Source organism: Mus musculus, chromosome 16, assembly GCF_000001635.26.
Source record: "Mus musculus strain C57BL/6J chromosome 16, GRCm38.p6 C57BL/6J".
Classification (NCBI taxonomy): Eukaryota; Metazoa; Chordata; class Mammalia; order Rodentia; family Muridae; genus Mus; species Mus musculus.
The window spans coordinates 8,608,209-8,625,945 of NC_000082.6; the positions used below are offsets into that span (position 1 = coordinate 8,608,209).

General features: G+C 48.5%; 1 protein-coding gene and 2 pseudogenes across 2 annotated transcripts in view; 2 read left to right on the plus strand and 1 right to left on the minus strand.

The window, feature by feature from the left end:
• The window catches only part of Abat (4-aminobutyrate aminotransferase), a 108,140-nt gene extending 94,780 nt beyond the window's left edge, over positions 1–13,360 (plus strand). Inside the window, exons 12-16 of one of the 2 annotated variants that reach the window (NM_172961.3) lie at positions 648–785; positions 2,919–3,086; positions 5,775–5,921; positions 7,682–7,793; positions 10,297–13,360. In NM_172961.3, the coding sequence (NP_766549.2) occupies positions 648–785; positions 2,919–3,086; positions 5,775–5,921; positions 7,682–7,793; positions 10,297–10,418 (687 nt within the window). In that variant the 3' untranslated portion in view covers positions 10,419–13,360. The remainder of the gene's footprint in view (positions 1–647; positions 786–2,918; positions 3,087–5,774; positions 5,922–7,681; positions 7,794–10,296) is intronic. The other variant, NM_001170978.1, reaches the window with a different exon arrangement.
• Positions 4,604–5,243, plus strand: Gm18792 (predicted gene, 18792; annotated as a pseudogene).
• Positions 14,812–15,721, minus strand: Gm7541 (predicted gene 7541; annotated as a pseudogene).

The following is a 17,737-nucleotide window of genomic DNA, read 5'->3' on the forward strand; positions in this document are numbered from 1 at the left end:
TCCCTTTGAGTTCAAAGCCAGCCTGGTCTACATAGTGAGTTCCAGGACAGCCAGAGCTATTTAAAAAAGGTTTCACTGTGTACCTCTGTCTGATCAAGAACTTACTCTGAAGTCCAAGCTGTCCTTGAACTGAGTTTCACCTGCCTTTGCCTCCTGAGTGCTGGGGTTAAGGGGTTATGCACCAGCAGGCCAGACACTGCATGACAAATTTAAGGCCAGTCTGATCCAGGAGGAGAGGCTTCAGGAAATGACTCGTCCCATGTGTGTTAGTCCAAATAGCAGAGGGGCACATCCCATACACAGTGTGGCTCCTAACAGGCCTCACACTCTTCACGGGAAATGTCACAGACGTACTTTCTTTTTTGGTTGTTGTTTTTGTTTTTTTTCGAGACAGGGTTTCTCTGTGTAGCCCTTCCTGTCTTGGAACTCACTTTGTAGACCAAGCTGGCCTCGAACTCAGAAATCCACCTGCCTCTGCCTCCCAAATGCTGGGATTAAAGGCGTGCGCCACCACGCCCGGCACAGAAGTACTTTCAATATGACCTCAAGGGGTTCTGGCACCCCCCTCCCATTCCCAGTGCCCATCCATGGAATCTACTCCTGTTCCAACGGCTCCGAGAGCAGCTCACTCCCCTTCTGGGTTCTAGGTGGAGGATTTAATTGTGAAATATCGGAAAAAGAAGAGAACGGTGGCTGGAATCATCGTGGAGCCCATCCAGTCCGAGGGTGGAGACAACCATGCATCAGATGACTTCTTCCGGAAGCTGAGAGACATAGCCAGGAAGGTGAGAGTGTGTGGAACGAGGCCAGACAGGACTACAAGGATTCTGGGTTCCCCAGGGCAAAAAGTTGGCTCCACTTCTGCCCTGGGGTCCATGACAACTTACACATGTGCATAAACTGACTGGCATTATTGAGGGCAGAGCCTTTGGTGTTGGTACTCAGAGTATAGTTCAATGGTTGGGGTTTACTTAGCTTGTACAGGGCCCTGGGTTCCATTTCAGGGGTGGGGGTAGGCAGGCTTGAACTGGGAGCATGAGTGATTTTTATTTAAAATTACTTTGCTGAATAGGCCTCGGGGCTGGGGGTGTAGTTCAGTGGTAAAGCACTGGTAGGTTCTGGCTTCAGTTCTCAGCACTGAAGGAAAAGAAAAGGTTTGTGGGATGTGATGTCTCATGTCTATAACCCTGGCATTCAGAGGCTGAGGCAGGAAAATTACCCACAGGTTCAAGGCTAGCCTGGGTATGTAGAGAGTTTAAGACCAGGTGATAGAGTGAAACACAACTGAAAAACAAACAAACAAAACCAGCCTCCAAACTACTGGAGTTTTATGTTTGTTTCGTTTTTAATTTACTTACTTATTTTATGTGTATGGGTGTTTTGCTTGCATGTATATCTGTGCAGCATGTTCATGCATGCATGCAGAATCCAGAAGAGGACATCAGATCCCCTGGAACTGGAGTCACAGATAGTTGTGAGCTGCCATGTGGGTTCTGGGTCTCAAAATAGGGTCCTATGGAAGAGCAATTGGTGCCCTTAAACCACAAAGCCATCTCTCCAGCCCCAAACCTGTTTTAATCAGGTGTCTTATTTAGGGTTTCTATTCCTGAAACGAAACACCATAACTAAAAAGCAAGTTGGGGAGGAAAGGGTTTATTTGGCTTACACTTCCATATTGCTGCTCATCATCAATGAAGCCAGGACAGGAACTCACACGGAGCAGGAACCTGGAGACAGGAGCTGGAGTAGAGGCCATGGAGGGCTGCTTCTTCCCGGATTGCTCTTCATGCCTTGCTCAGCCTGCTTTCTTACAGAGCCCAGGACTACCAGCCCAGGGATGGTTTCACCCACAGTGGGCTGGGCCCTCTCCCATAAATTGCTAATTAAGAGAATGACCAACAGTCAAATCTTATAGAAGCATTTCCTCTGTTAAGGTTCCTTGCTTTCAGATAATTCTAGTTTGTGTGTCAAGTTGACATACGACCAGCCAGTACACCAGGACTTGTTCAGTTAGGAGACCCCTGAGGTGGCCTCAGCCTCTCTTCTCTTTCTGGAACTTGCCTTGTCTTGCAGTCCACTGTGGTCTATAGTCAGCAGGTATAAAATGAACAATGTCACTATCAACTCATTAGTCTAGTGGATTGGGCATTGTGTGTACTAGCTTTTTATCATCGCAACCAAATACTTGACTCAGACAGAGTAAGGCCCCAGAGGAGAGACTGACTTTAATCTGTTTCAAAGGGCTCAGTGCATAGTCATTTGGCCCCACATGCGTGGGCAGATCATCATGGCAGCAGATATATGTGACAGAGGAGAACCATCATATCATAGCTGACAGGAAATAGAATGAGACAGGAAGCAATCAAGAGATGCTCTAACCCTCCAGATCTCTGCCTCCCAGTGACCTACTTCCTCCGGCTAGATCCTCCCTTCTAGAGTTTCCTAGTAGCACCCTGGCAGGAGACTAAATAGTAACAGGTGCCTGTGCAACGGACATGAGAAACCAGTCAGTGTATAGGTAAGAAAAGTGGGGCATGAGCCAGTTTACATGCACATATGGAACTAGTGAATCTAGGTAATGCAGAGGAGGTGGCAGCTGTCTCAGAGGGGGTGACTTTTCAGCTTCAAGCTTGCACACATTGCTGTCTGATGTCTGTAGTCCTGTCCAGGACTACAGCCACATGCAACAGAACACTGAGATGCTATGGGGCGTGTGAGAGGTTCCGGTTTTGTTCCATCTGGACAGTTGTAGACCATGTTCAGATGCAGCTACGATCCAGACTGTTCTGGTGTGCTCTGCATAGCTGAGGAATGGGTCGGGTGCACAGCTGGGCTCCAGCCTGCAGGGGATCGGGGTAGGAGAGGAGGCCTTGGAAGCTTACAAGTGTCTGTTCCTCCCTCCCCGGTTCTCGGGACAGCATGGCTGTGCCTTCTTGGTGGACGAGGTGCAGACCGGAGGAGGCTGTACAGGCAAGTTCTGGGCCCATGAACACTGGGGCTTGGATGACCCAGCCGATGTGATGACGTTCAGCAAGAAAATGATGACCGGGGGCTTCTTCCACAAGGAGGAGTTTCGGCCAAGTGCTGTGAGTGTCCCCAGCTTTGTTAAGAGCACATGACTGGTCTCTTTCTACACCTGAGGAACCCAGGGGCATTCCTGGGTGGCACAGAGGTTTCCTTTGGTGTCACATGCAGTAATAATGCCAGTAGTTACTGCTGTAGAGTGGACACCTTGTACCTATTTCTGATGGTCCCTTAATTCACACAACAGTCTAACCAAGGAGCCTTGTATTATCTCTGACTGCTTTACTCATGGCAGATCAGGCATAGCAGTTAGGTAAGCTTCTGCCACGGTTACCTTTCTCATCACTGTGACCCGGTACCTGACAAGGACGTCTTAAGAAAAAGTTTGTTCGAGGTTACAATTTGAAGGGATTTCATCCACCATGATAGGAGGCATGGTGACAGAGGGGATGACGAGTTACATTGTATCCATAGTCAGGAAACAGAAGGGAAGGGAGGGTGGACAATAAAACCTTAAGGTGGGAACCCAGTGCCCACCTCCTCAGCAAGGATCCACTCCTTAAAGGTCTGCCAGCAGCTGGGGAGGACACTGTCAAACATGTGTGCCTATGGGGGACAGTTTTATATTTAAACCACATCACTCTCCAAGGTCACTGAGCCTGTTAGTGACAGAGTCAGGAGACTCACAGAGCCCATCTATAACTATGCATATACCCCACAAATTTCCATATGTGCAAATAAATGTGCGTGTGTTTATGTGCATTATGGTATTCTAACAATGATGAAATCACTTAGCGGGGCGTCTCTCAGGACAACCTTCTTTTTAAATAATTTGTGGCTGCTGTTAAGGAATTATCCTCTATTTGACAACCAGGTCTCTCAATAGTGCCAACCTGTAGGGTTGTCATTGGAAGATTTTAAAAACATATTCAATGTTACCTTCCCAGCCCTTGAGAGATATCTGTTAGTTCAGTTTCTCTTCTTTGCGGGAGATGAAAATGTGTAGGTGCAAGGGAGATGCTCAGTCAGTGAGCCGATTGCCTTGCAAGCATGAGGACATGACTTTGAGCCCCAACATCCAGATGAAAGCCAGGCATGGTGGTGCATACTTGTAATCCCAGGCAGAAACAGGAAGCTTCCTCAGGCTTGCTAGCTAGGCAGCCAGCCAAATCAGTAAGCTTTGCATTAGAGATAGACCCTGCCTCAAAACAGATGGTAGATAGCTCCTGAGGGACAACATTGTTCCTCAGCCTGGTCGACTTCTGACCTCCACATACATGTGCACGAATGCGCATGAATACCCACATGAACATACACATGCCCCTACATACATACACATACACATACATATACAAAAAAGGCAGGGTTTGGTGTGAGGTTGCTCAAGCCAGGTCAGCCCACCTGTGGTCAACCTGAGGGACAATGTTGTTCCTTAGGGGCTGTCCACCTTTTTTGAGACAGGGTCTTTCCCTAAAGCTTACTGATTGGCTCTGGCTAGCCCCAGAGGATGGCAGCCATGCCCTAGCCCCATTGAGCTGGGAACCTCCAAGGGTGAAGCACTATCAGTGCAGGCCAGGCCATGACTGACTTCCAGCTGGGCATCGTGCAGCTCTGGCTAAGTGGCTGGGAAGACTATATGTACACTGGTAGATAAGCAAGACATCCTGCTAGAGGAGAGATACTCGTCTGAGGCTCAAATGTAAGTAGATTCTGATGAAAACGATGCCTTTCTTCAACAAAAAACAAACAGGACTTGAGTGGGCTTCTCTATGAGATCCTGTGGGAACCACACAGGGAGGCATGGCCCACTGGTTTCAGGTAGAGCATCTCAATATTGTGACAGAGGATGTTTGCCTGGAAAACCTGCAGTTGATGCTGTGGAACCGGCAGACCAAAGCTAAAGAGACCTCCAGTAACAAGGGAGCAAAGCTTATACTGGCTGGCAACCCAGCAGCTTTCCACGGACCCCAGAGAAGAGCAGTCCCCTCTCCTGGATGTGACTCAGCACCGCAGTGCCAGTGGGGTGTGGTGGAGGAGAATTCCTGGAGCCATTCTGAGTGTCATCATGTTCCCTGCAGTGAGACTGAGAAGCAGCTTCCCAAGATCAGCCTTTGTGGATGCTGCCAGGTGGCCTGGGACCATGGGTCCCAGGTGCCAGCAGCAGGATTGGATTGCCTCCATTGTCAGGAGAGGAAACGCCTCCCTAGCATAAACCAGAGACATGACGAGCCAAGGTGGCCATTGCCAGAAGTTTACAGCTTCTAGCTCTTCATGGACACAGTGCAAGACACAGTGCCAGTTGAACCTAGTGGTGCCATAGAAGCCAGTGGCAGGTTCAGAAGAGCTTCATGAGACCTCCCAGTGCATGCAGCCTGTGGGGACTCTATCTCCAGTGCTCATCTCCAGCAGAGACAACAGGGACACTCCCAGGACTGTTATCACTGTTTATTAACACATATACTTTTTTTTTTTTTGCATTGGAGGCAAGGGGACAGTCAGAAACTTCAAGAATCACTCCCTGAATTCCTCAAATGGCAAACAAACACCACTCAGCTAAAGGCTGTCGTGTAGTGGAATTTCTCTCCTAGGTAGCGGAGGGCCCACATAGAAACCTGCAGGGTCTGAATGAACAGAATCAAGGGGTGGAACCAAACTGAGAGGCACAGAAAGTTGTGTCTAGGGATGGGTGCAGACCCTGTGAAGTACTCTGACGTGTGAGCTCTTCTGATTGATTCTGGGTCTCATTCTAGCCTTACCGGATTTTCAATACCTGGCTGGGGGACCCATCCAAGAACTTGCTGCTGGCTGAGGTCATCAACATCATCAAGCGGGAAGACCTGCTCAACAATGTGGCCCGTGTGGGGAAGACCCTACTCACAGGGCTGCTGGACCTCCAGGTATCTGTCCCAATTGGATGGCATGATGTGGCAGGAGGGAGTGCCTTAGTGGGCCCATGCTGAGGCACCCTTACCCAAGGTATCAGCCATATGATGGGTCTAGCATAAAATAAAGTTTATTTGGGACATGGGAAGGGTGTCTGGGAAAGGGAGTAGAGGCAGAGAAAGAAAGGTCAGAGAAGGACAGAAAGAGAAAAGAGAAAGGAGAGAAAAGGCCACCCGGGAACACGTGGAGAAAGAGACAGAGAAACAAGGATAGGGATGGAAAGGGAGAGGGAGAGAGAAAGAGGGAGACAGGGGAATATAGGGGGGGGGGCAGAGACAGAGAGGGCAAGAAAGAAGCCCTAATAGTCTCTCTGTATGTGAACCAGGCTCATACCTAACTGTTGCTAGGTAACTGTTGGGCAGAGCTTGCTGCCCAGTAGTTCACAGCTAGCTGTGTTGCTTTCAGGTCCCCAGGCCTTTGCAGGTACAAAACTAGGTAGCTCCATTCTTCCATCTCAACCCCATTCCTAGTCCCTCATTGTCTCTTGACATGAAATTCTAAAGTTCCTTTGAAAAGATTCCCCCTATAATGCTTATGTGGCCGTAACCCCCTCCTCTGTACTGTCCAATGGGGTCTGTTGCAAGCCACATATGGTTTTGGTTTGTTTTTTACTCTATTGAAAAAAGGGATCAAGTTGCCCAGGCTGGCCTTGAACTTGATATTGTATCAAGGATGACCTTGAACTCCCCAGCCTCCTGTCTTTGCCTCCTAGTCCAGGGATTGCAGATGTATAGTACCATGCCTGGCTCATAGTTATTTTAAATATCTTAGAAGCCAGATAAAAAGCAAATTAGACTAGGTAAAGTTACCTTTAGTGATATGCTTTATATAAACCAGCTGATGTCCAAAAGACCATTACTCCTAAGAGTCACTAACATGGAGAGTGGGTGCCAGGACTGTGTCTCACTCCAGTGATCTCAATACTGAAGAGACAGAGAAAAGCAGGTCAAAAGACTCACAGGAGCAAATATGGAGACAAAGTGTGGAGCAGAGGCTGAAGGAAAGGCTATCCAGAGACTGCCCCACCTGGAGATACATCCCACATACAGTAGTCAAAACCGAAGTACGTGCTGACAGTAGCCTGATATGGATGTCTCCTGAGAGGCTCTGCCAGAGCCTGACAAATACAAAGGCTGATGCTCACGGCCAACCATTGGACTGAGTGTGGGGTCCCTGATGGAAGAGTTGGAGAAGAGACTGAAGGAGCTGAGGGGGTTTGCAGCCCCATGGAGGGAGCAACAGTGTCAACAGGCCAGACACCCCCCCCTGGAGCTCCCAGGGACTGGACCACCAACCAAAGAGTACACATGGAGGGACCCATGGCTCTGGCCACATATGTGGCAGAGGATGGCCTTGTTGGACATCAGTGGGAGGAAAAGCCCTTGGGCCTGAGGGGGTTTGATGCTCCAGTGTAGGGAAATGCCAGGGCAGGAAGACAGGAGTAGGTGGGTGGGTGGGGGATGGGATAGGGGGTTTCTGAAGGGGAGACCTGGAAAGGGGAAAACATTTGAAATGTAAATAAAGAGAATATCCAATAAAAGGGAAAAGAAAAAAAGAAAAGCAGGTCATTGCATATTGGAGAGCAGCCTGGTTCACAGAGCAAGTTCTAGGCCAGCAGGGGCTGTAGACTGAGACTTGACCACAGAAAAATTGTGGGTGTGACAGCTGGTACCCAAGTAACCAGCTTTGATCTCAGTTTGTCTTCCTGTTGCAGGCCCAGTACCCTCAGTTCATCAGCAGAGTGAGGGGACGAGGCACCTTCTGTTCCTTCGACACTCCCGATGAAGCCATACGGAATAAACTCATCCTAATTGCCAGGAACAAAGGTAAGGAGGGGAGGGGTGGTCACCGAACTTAATCATTTCATCAGCATCTACTGACGTCTACTCTCCCAGGGATGCTAAGCTTTGCTGGGTACAGGGGAGGAGAACTGGAGGTACGGAGGATAAAAAGACTCACTTTTCTTTCTCAGAAGAAAACTTACTATGGGATTCATTTTCCCTCTTTCCTCTCATGTTTCTTTTTCCTGTATTTTTGAGGCCGCATGTCATGCATCCCAGGCTCATTTCAAACCTGCTGTGTAGCTGATGGAGGATGGCTTTGAACTTCTGGTCCTGCTGCCTCCACTTTCCCAGTGTTAGGCTTATAGGCATATACTGCCACACCCAGCTTATTCAATGCTGAGCCTCGAACCCAGGGCCTCATATAGGCTAGGCAAGCCCTACCACTGAGCTACCTCCCATTAGCTCAGGAGAGACTTCTCCATCCACTCTCTTGTTGCGGGCATCCACCGAGAAGCCAAGCTGTACTAATGGTGAAAACAGGCACACTAACCCTGCAGCCCTTCCTCCAGCGTGCCGTGGTTTATCATGAAAGCAGATAGCAAACACAATGCATTTGGCAGTCACTGCTGTGGTCCAGGGCAGGGAAAGACAGTGGAGGTGGGGGGCACCAAATATCTAGGAAGGCTTTCTAGAAGTGTTGCTATTTTCCTGAAGGCAAGAGGATGAGCAAGGACTGGCTAGGTAAAGAAATGGGGGCAGGGCAGTGTGTGATGCCCTGAGGCGGGGCGGGGGGGGGGGGAGGAGACTTGGGGGGATGTTGTGTGTGACATGTGAATAATAAATTGGGGCAGACAGATGGCAGGAGTAGTGCTGGGGAGTAGATCAGGCTACCTCACTCTGGCCTGAGAGACAATTCCAGTGCTGTGGAATTTTCTAAAGAGTTACTGGAAACCATTGAGAGTTTTTTGTTTGTTTTTATATTTATTTATGTATTTATCTTATGTATTTATCTTGTGCTCTATCTGCATGCCTGAAGAGGGCATCGGATCCATTACAGATGGTTGTGAGCCACCATGTGGTGGCTGGGAATTGAACTCAGGACCTCTAGGAGAGGTGCAGCCTGTGTTCTTTTGTTTTTTGTTTTTGAGACAGGGTTTCTCTGTATAGCTCTGGCTGTCCTGGAACTCACTTTGTAGACCAGGCTGGCCTCGAACTCAGAAATCCACCTGCCTCTGCCTCCCAAGTGCTGGGATTAAAGACGTGTGCCACCACACCCGGCGCAGCCTGTGTTCTTAACCACTGAGCTATCTCTCCAGCTCCCCTGCTCCCTGTTGAGAGTTTTTAAGTGGGAGGATATTGTACTGAGATCTGAGTACCCACTCTGGGTCATGCATAGTCAGACCTTTCTCTTGTCTCTTCTGGTTTTTTGTGTTTTTCTACGTTAGTATGGGGGGGCTGAACCAGGGGCCCTGTAGAGAAGTCCTAACCACTGAATATAAGCATGTGTATGATGTGCCATGGTGAATATGTAGAGGTCAGACGATAACTCCATGGGGCAGTTCTCTCCTACCTTTATGTAGGTCCTAGGGATTGAATTCAGGACATTTGGCTCACATAAGCGCTTTGTCTATTGAACCACCTCATTCTCCCCGCTTTTTAATTTGGAGACAAGGGTCCCTCCCATTAAGTTGGCCAGAGCGGCCTTGAACTCCCCTATAACTGAGACTGGCCTTGGACTTGCGATCCTCCTTCACAAACCTCCCGAGAGCTAGGATTGTAGGCATGCTCCACTAAGCCTAGCTTTTACATTTCTATTTACTTACGGTTTCAGATAGGGCCTTATTGTATAGCCTAGGCCTAGAACTTGGAATCCTTCTGCCCCTGCCTCTCAAGTGCTACAATTACAGACATGTGCTACCATGCCTGGCTTCACCTCCTTTTTCAAATGTGAAAAACCATCCTAAAGAGAGTGAGCAACCCAGACAAGTATTCCCAGTATGAATGATGAAATCCCCCTTTGAAAATCTGCAGAGTCCTCCCTTCTTTGTAATGGCTTCTTCATGTGCTTTTCTAATGTCTTTGCTTGCCTGTTTTCTGACTCCAGTATGCCTTAAGTTTCTAGCAAGCAAGAACTTTTTTTTAACCTTGAGATTTCTCTACCATCTAACCCAGTAGTAGGAGGAGAGCAGACATTCAAAGTTAGAAGGGCTGGGCCCAGTAGCTCACACCTTAATCCCAGGTAGGTAGGCCTCTGTGAGTTCAGGGCCAGCCTGTTCTGCATAGCAAGTGCTAGGCCAGCCAGGACTACACAGTCCTGTCTCCAAGGGGAAAAAAAAGAAAAGAAATAAGCAGAAATCAAAATTAGGAGTTAAGGAAAGGAGAGGGTGGGTGAGGGAAGAGAGAAGGGCAAGAATGGAGGGATGGGTAGTGGGGGCTGCCTGGGAGAGCAGACTTGAGGGTTGATGACAGGGGCCGCTCACCCACCATGTCTCCGAAATGTGGCCCTAGAAACTTACACTCCTAATCTACTCCTGCCTCCTTCCAGGTGTGGTACTGGGGGGCTGCGGTGACAAGTCCATCCGTTTCCGCCCCACGCTGGTCTTCAGGGATCACCACGCCCATCTGTTCCTCAGCATTTTCAGCGGCATCTTAGCAGACTTCAAGTAACGCAGCCGTCTCCATGACGCTCAGAGAGCCCTGCCTCAGCGGCGTCAACGTGATTAGTTTGCCTAATTCATATTTTCACTTCCAAGTTTATCAGAGGCGAATGCATAAACTAAAGGGTCATTTGTGGGGCAGGCTCATTGGTTCAGGCTTGTGGAGGAGTGGGTGGGGAGGACCACGGTTTGAGGATCGCTCCTTGCAGAGCTCATGGTGACCATTGGTTAAAGCCCAGAAGTTCTGTGTAAGCATTGAACACTGTCTTAGGAAAGGCCATGAGGCCATATTTCTGTCAACCCTGGACCAACCAGTCTCTTAGAAGCCACTCAAGGGTATAACACATGCTCCGAGGTGGGTGTGTCTCTGACCATCTCAAGCACCCTATCTTGTGTCCCTCACAAACAAGCTCTTGTCACTTCTTACCGAGTCCATAGCTTCATGCCCCTCTCGTGACTTACTGAGGGTCCAGATGGCTGTCAGGAAGATGACAAGGTAGGGAGGTAAGGACCGTGTTTGGAGGCTTCTGGTATCCTAAACACCAAGATCCACTCAGCCCTGTGCCCTGATGATGTCCCTGGCCTGTGAATTCTGTCCTTGACTGACCCGTGCTCCTGGAGGATCCCCAGTTGTGTCAATGATAGATAGTTTAGTCAACATCCCCATCTTGTGTCAATCTGGACTCAGAGGAAGGAGTCAGCATCCTGAGCATCCAGAAGATTCATGGAACCTGAAGTTGCCTCTGGAGCCTCCACTGAGGAACACGTACAGCAGAGTCCTTCATCCCATCTCCAGGGTCTCTGACTTGTCACCCCTCATCCTGGGAGCGCCATAGTTCATCTTTCACCCACACGCCTTCCCTCCATTCCTGAGCAGGACTAGTCCGTCCCAGAGGGCCACTGCTAGACTTCCTGTTAGGGGCAATGTGTTCATTATAAAGGCATAAGGACACCACACCAGCTTGTTGGTTCCTGATGGTTTTCTTAGACTTCTCCGCTCCCCCCACATCCCAGCCTGGACTTCTCCTGAGTATGGGGCTTTTTCTGGCAGCCAGAAGCCAATGCTTATGCAGGCTCCCGCATCTCAGCCAGAGGCCAGATGTTCTTAGAACTGACTTGACCTGAGCAGACCCCCTAACCCTTCAGACAGGCAGTGTTTATTTAATGCGTAGAGTGCAGAGGGGCTCTTTTATCCAGACCCCTCTTTGTATCCTGGTGCCCTTGTTGACTGTCTGGGAAGATGAATATACCAGGGTTTCCAAATCCAGCCCTTTTCGTTCTCTTAATGATGAATCACCCAAAGACCTGGCTTTCATGCTTCCTTAGACACGGCCTCCCTCGACTTACTTGCCTTGAAGAAGAAAGGCGCTGACACGCTTAACGCAAACAGAAGGTCCACAAATAGCAGTTCACATCACAGCCCTGCAGTCCCCTTTTGTAGCTGTGTTTAAGGTCATTTCCATCAATGATGGGGTCTGCTCCCTCCCTCCCTGTAAGCTTTCACTCACCAGCGTGTTTATTTACACATCCATTACTTATTCACTCATCAGACTGTCATGAAATATTTGTGTTGTTCCAGGGCCTGTGCTAAGCACAGGCACCAAACATAAAAAGAGAGAAAGTCCTTGCTCCCGGGAACTCCCACTCTCTCAGGAACCACAGACCACCAATGTTGAAGTCAGAATGGAAAGTGTGCCAGCAAGGATTTCTGAACACTAAATCCAACGAGCCTTCACAGGGAAAGGATATTTGAGCAGAATTCTTCAGAATGAATAGGAGTTAGCCAAGCAGAAAAGGCAAGAAGAGTGAAAGAAGTAAAAAGCATCTGCGGAGGTACACCCGTGTGTGTGCAGAGGCACACCCGTGAGTGTGTGGAGGTACACCCTTGTGTGCGTGGAGGCACACCTGGGCATAGTCTCCGCCCTTTCCCTGGGGAGCCAGACCCCACCCAGAAATCCCAAGGTTCAAGGTCTTATTTAACAAACCAGAAAAATGCAGGCCAAGCCCTAATTCATCATATTGGTTTAAGCATGCTGCCTCCTGAGAGCCACAGTGTCATATACAGATACTTCCGCAGGTCCTTAGAGTTCAAAGGGTTTTAATCCAGGACATAAGCAGAAATCGCTCTCTTTAGTGAAGGGAGCAGCTGATTTTTTCATTTTCTTGCCACAAGGCATGTTGACAGAAGAATAAAATTCTTTGTAGACAGTCATCTTCAAATGTACTGTCCGCCCCTTGCCTGGAGACAGTTCTTCCCATTTTAAACAAACAAACAAAATTTAAGGCGTTTATCCACAAGTTCTTGACTCGGGTACAGTGCGTTCCTGAGACACCCTCTTTGGGAGCACAGGCAGTTAGCTGGAAGAACTCCAAGGAAAAGAATTTTCCACAAAACTCAAGAATGTCGAGACTTAACGAAGGCTGATGGAAACCCAGGAAGCCCAGTGGGCAGCTTCTGCCTAGGGCAGAGCCCACAAACCAGTGCGTCTGTGCAGAACGTCTGGATGGACACCCATCATGCATCAGTGCAATAGAGTCTAGTAAGTGTCTCTAGCCAGGCTTGTCAGTTGTGCAGGAAACAAGGCCTGGTCCTAGCAAACCTTAGCATATCTTCCCTTTTTATTATAAATGGGTGGTTGTTTGGTTTGTTTATTTTTATAATTTTTACTGATGCTCAGTAACCATGAAAAACTGTGCACATTCATGTACTAATAGATCTGTACCTATCTATCTCTGTACGCATATATACAGTTCACTGTAGAAAACCACAGCTAGCGAGCATCGCAGACTCATGCAAACCAAGTGATCTTGTTTACAGTAACCGTCAACAGTGCCAATAAGGGGTGAGGACACTAACAGTGTAACTGGTGACCACGTGAACAGTTCCATGAATTAAATGTTTCCTGTGTTAATCAGTATTCTTAAATTAAAAGAAAATGTTTATAATGGAAATGTCAGAGTGAATGTGGGCTTTTTCTGGAGGTTGCATTAATTCTCAGAAATGTCAATTCACCCGAGATGGTACAATGGCACAGTAAGGATGGATTCCACCCAAGGCCAGCCTGGTGAGCCAGTGAACTTAGAGGTACTGTGAAGAGCATGGGGGACTCACACAGATGCATTCCTTGATAGCCCACTTGAGCATGGGCAACAATCTGAAAGCTGTTCATCGAAGCTCCACCAATGTGGCCCCTCCTTGAGCAAGGGTTTATGTAGCCTCATGGCTGCTGTGAGTCCTGTGGGCTTCTATCTTCCTTACCTTTCTCCTATGACCCCGTATCTGACAAGATGGAAGTTAAGGAGAAAGGCTCTGTTTCAGCTTCAGGTTTAAGAGTGGACACACAGGTAGGCTCAGCAGGTGAGAGCACTGACTGCTCTTTCAGAGATCCCGAGTTCAATTCCCTCAAACCACATGGTGGCTCACCACCATCTGCAATCAAATCTGATGCCTTCTTCTAGTGTGTATGAAAACAGAGACACTGTATTCATATACATTAAATAGATAAATAAATCTTTAAAAATAAAAAAAAAAAAGGTCCCACAGTCTATCGTGGTATAGAAGGCATGGTCACAGGAGCACAAGGCAGCTGGCCACACTGGTTCCTCAGTCAGAAAGCAGAGAGAAGACAGAAATGGGACTACAGTGGAGACCCTCAAAGCCTACCCCAAAGATTCGCTTCCTCCTAAAAACTTCACAGCTGGGAAACAAGGGTTCAAACACCACTAATTCAGGGAAGAAAGGCCACACTCACAGATCTCCAACACAGTAAGTTTCTCTGTGAGTTTCCTGGGCCTCCAAGCCTCTCTTCTGTTACAAGGGACTGCTTCGATCCAGCAGAAAAGCTACAGGATCTGTGGGACAGGCAGATGAGAAGTCAAGCTCCCCACTTCAGGTTCATTTTCAAGACTTTGTAGGGGCTGCTGCAGTGACTGAGCAGAGGGCAGAGGCAAGCAAGGTAAAGACAGGAGGGCTGATGTCTCTGAGCTCGGTACTGCTGGGTCACATGGAGGTGGAGATGGCATGATAAGGGAAACAGGACAAAGAGGCAGCCCAGCTCGCATCCTGGAGGGCCCTGTGCACCACACTGAGGGACGGGCTTTCCATGGCGGTGAGGGAGCTGCTGGGGGTGCAGGATGGTAGAATCAACCAGGATGCACTTAGAAAAACCCCTGAGTGAGTTAGAATTGGAGAGCTGGCTCAGCAGTTAAGAGTGCTTGCTGCTCTTGCAGAAAACCCAAGTTCAGTTTCTAGCACCCATGTTGGGCAGCTCATAATGCCCTTTAACTCCAGCTACAAGGGATCTGATGCCCTTTTCTGGCCTCCATGGCACCTATGCTCATGTGTACATACTCAAATTTAAATGTATACATATACACATAATTTAAAGTAACTCTTTTTTTTTCTGTCTCAAAAAGCTTTATCTTTACTTGGTCCAACACTTGAGAGAGGCTCCAGAGCAGTTACAAAGCTGCCTAGTGGCTTGAGAGGTTCATTCAGGTGGAGGTCCTGAGGCGGGCTGGTGCAGAGCAGAGGGGGGAGCCCCTTGGAAGGCACAGAGGCTCCCAGTCGTGCTTGAGAGTGAGGCGCTCAGAGAGATACTCCCCCAGACATCCCTGGGGCGCGCCAGTCTGCGCTGGTTGTGGCCCTGCCACCCTACGGAGGTTGGCCAGGTGGCTGCCCATCTTCTTGATGAGCTTCACCTCTTTATCAGGGAAGTGGCTTTCCAAGGTGTCACAGAGATGAGGGTCTGCGCGGGCAGAACCCAGGGCATGCAGATCCAGGAGGGCCTGGTTCAGGTTCATCTCCAGGGCCAAGGCAGCTTCCATGGCCTCCTGGGTTTTACCCCATTCATCTTGAGATGGCTTTTGCACATTCTGGAAGAGTGCATGGCTCCCTGCAACTTGAGGAGACGCTCGGCGCCCTCGTGCTTCTCCTCGGCCAATTCGCCGAAGAAGTGGCCTATGCCCTCCAGAGCCACGTCATCCTGATCAAAAAAGAAGCCCAGAGAGAGGTAGGTGGAGGAGGCCGGCTGGTGCAGTTGAGCAGGCGGTTCACGGCAGCTTCCATCTCGGTGGAATCATTCTGACGAATCTGAGAGGTCATGGCTGATCCGGAGTATGAGCTAACCATGAATAGACGGTGCAGACTGGTCCTAGGAGCCAAAGGCAGCAAGGAGATGATGGTTCCAGAGGCTGCGACTGGAGAGACTTGTAAAGCGGCTGGAAGCTAGTACAGTGGGAGTCCCTGGGTCTGTTTCGTCCAAACACTGTTGAAGCAAGGCACAGATCCATGGGACCTCCAAGGTGCTGCTCCTAACGTGACTTTAAGAAGAATTCCTGGGGCTGGAGCAATGGCTCAGGGGTAAGTTACCGGCACTTGATATTCTTGCAGAGGACCCAGGTTCAGTTCCTAGCACCCACATGGTAGTTCACAACCACCTGTAACTCAACTGGCCTCCAAGGACACCATGCATGCTGATGGTGCACAGACATACATCAGGCAAAACACACTCTTAAAAAATAGAAACAACTCTCTTAAAATCCCTGAGTGCATGAAGCACTGAGATGCTGGAGAGCCGTCCATGACCAGTGGTGTTGAAATGGTCTTCAGCCTGCATGTAACAGCCAGCACGTGTGGGAAGCGACTGGCTCAGATGGCAGCATTTTATTTATTGACTTTTCATTTATTTTTGAGACAGTGTCTCACTGTGCAGCACTGGCTGTCCTGTAACTGCTAATAGACTAAGCTGCCCTCAAACTCACCCCTGCCTGCCTCTGCCTCCCAAATGTTAAGATTAACAGTGTGTGCCACTGTGCCTGGCCCAGTAGGCAATTTTTACCTTAATATCAACTTTTTTTTCACTTTTATTTGTGTGTGTGGAGTGTTTAACCTGCATATACGTCTGTGCACCACTTTCATGGAGTGCCAGAAGAAAGTGCCTTGTCCCTTAGAACTGGAGTTACCAGGGGCTGGAGAGATGGCTCAATGGTTAACAGCACTGACTGCTCTTCCCAAGGTCCTGAGTTCAGTTCCCAGCACCACATGGTGGCTCACAAACATCCATAATGAGATCTGGTGCCCTCTTCTGGGGTGTCTGAAGACAGATACAGTGTACTTAAATAAATACAATAAATAAATAAATTTAAAAAAAAAAAAAGGGCTGGTGAGATGGCTCAGTGGGTAAGAGCACCCGACTGCTCTTCCAAAGGTCCGGAGTTCAAATCCCAGCAACCACATGGTGGCTCACAACCATCCGTAACAAGATCTGATGCCCTCTTCTGGTGTGTCTGAAGACAGCTACAGTGTACTTACATAAAATAAATAAATAAATCTTAAAAAAAAAAAAAAAAGAACTGGAGCTACCATTGAGAGTCACCATTTGGGTGGTGGAAGTTGAACCTGGGTCCTCTGGAATAGCAGACAGTGCTCCTAACTGCTAAGCCATTTCTCTAGCCTATTTGCCTTTATATTAAATGTGTTTTTAAAATAATCATATATATTAATGATGCGAATAATAGTCTAGTGATCATTTTGAGTATCTGCCTTGACAAGAATACTCTCTTGGTGTTTCGAAAATTCCCTAACAACTCAAAAGAAGCCCAGAGAGAGGTAGGTGGAGGAGGCCGGCTGGTGCAGGTTGAGCAGGTGGTTCACGGCAGCTTCCACCTCGGTGGAATCATTCTGACGAATCTGAGAGGTCATGGCTGATCCGGAGTATGAGCTAACCATGAATAGACAGTGCAGACTGGTTCTAGGAGCCAAAGGCGGCAAGGAGATGATGGTCTCCTTATATGTTTCTGTGTGCCTATTTTTTGATACATGAGGGGGTCAAGGCAGGATATCATTATGTAAACCAGGCTGGTCTTGACCTGCTGATGGTTCTGACTCCATCTCTCAAGTGCTTATGGGTATATTCACCATGCCCAGCTTGGGTTCTTTTTTCTTTTTCTTTTTTTTTTTTTTTTTTTTTTTCGATACAGGGTTTCTCTGTGTAGCCCTGGCTGTCCTGGAACTCACTTTGTAGACCAGGCTGGCCTCGAACTCAGAAATCCGCCTGCCTCTGCCTCCCGAGTACTGGGATTAAAGGCGTGCACCACCACGCCAGGCTCCAGCTTGGGTTCTTGAATTTGATATATACCATATATGAAAGAAGACAGTGTGTAAAAGAAACCACTCATGTGGACACAGTCAACTCAGTACTGGTTGACGGTAAACTGTCTGGCAACCAACCTTGGAAAGTTAATGTGAACTTGGCACCACCAATGTAAGCACACGATCTGAGGCAGCTGGGTTGAAGAAGCCACAATTTCAAAGTCAGAGGCCATCAC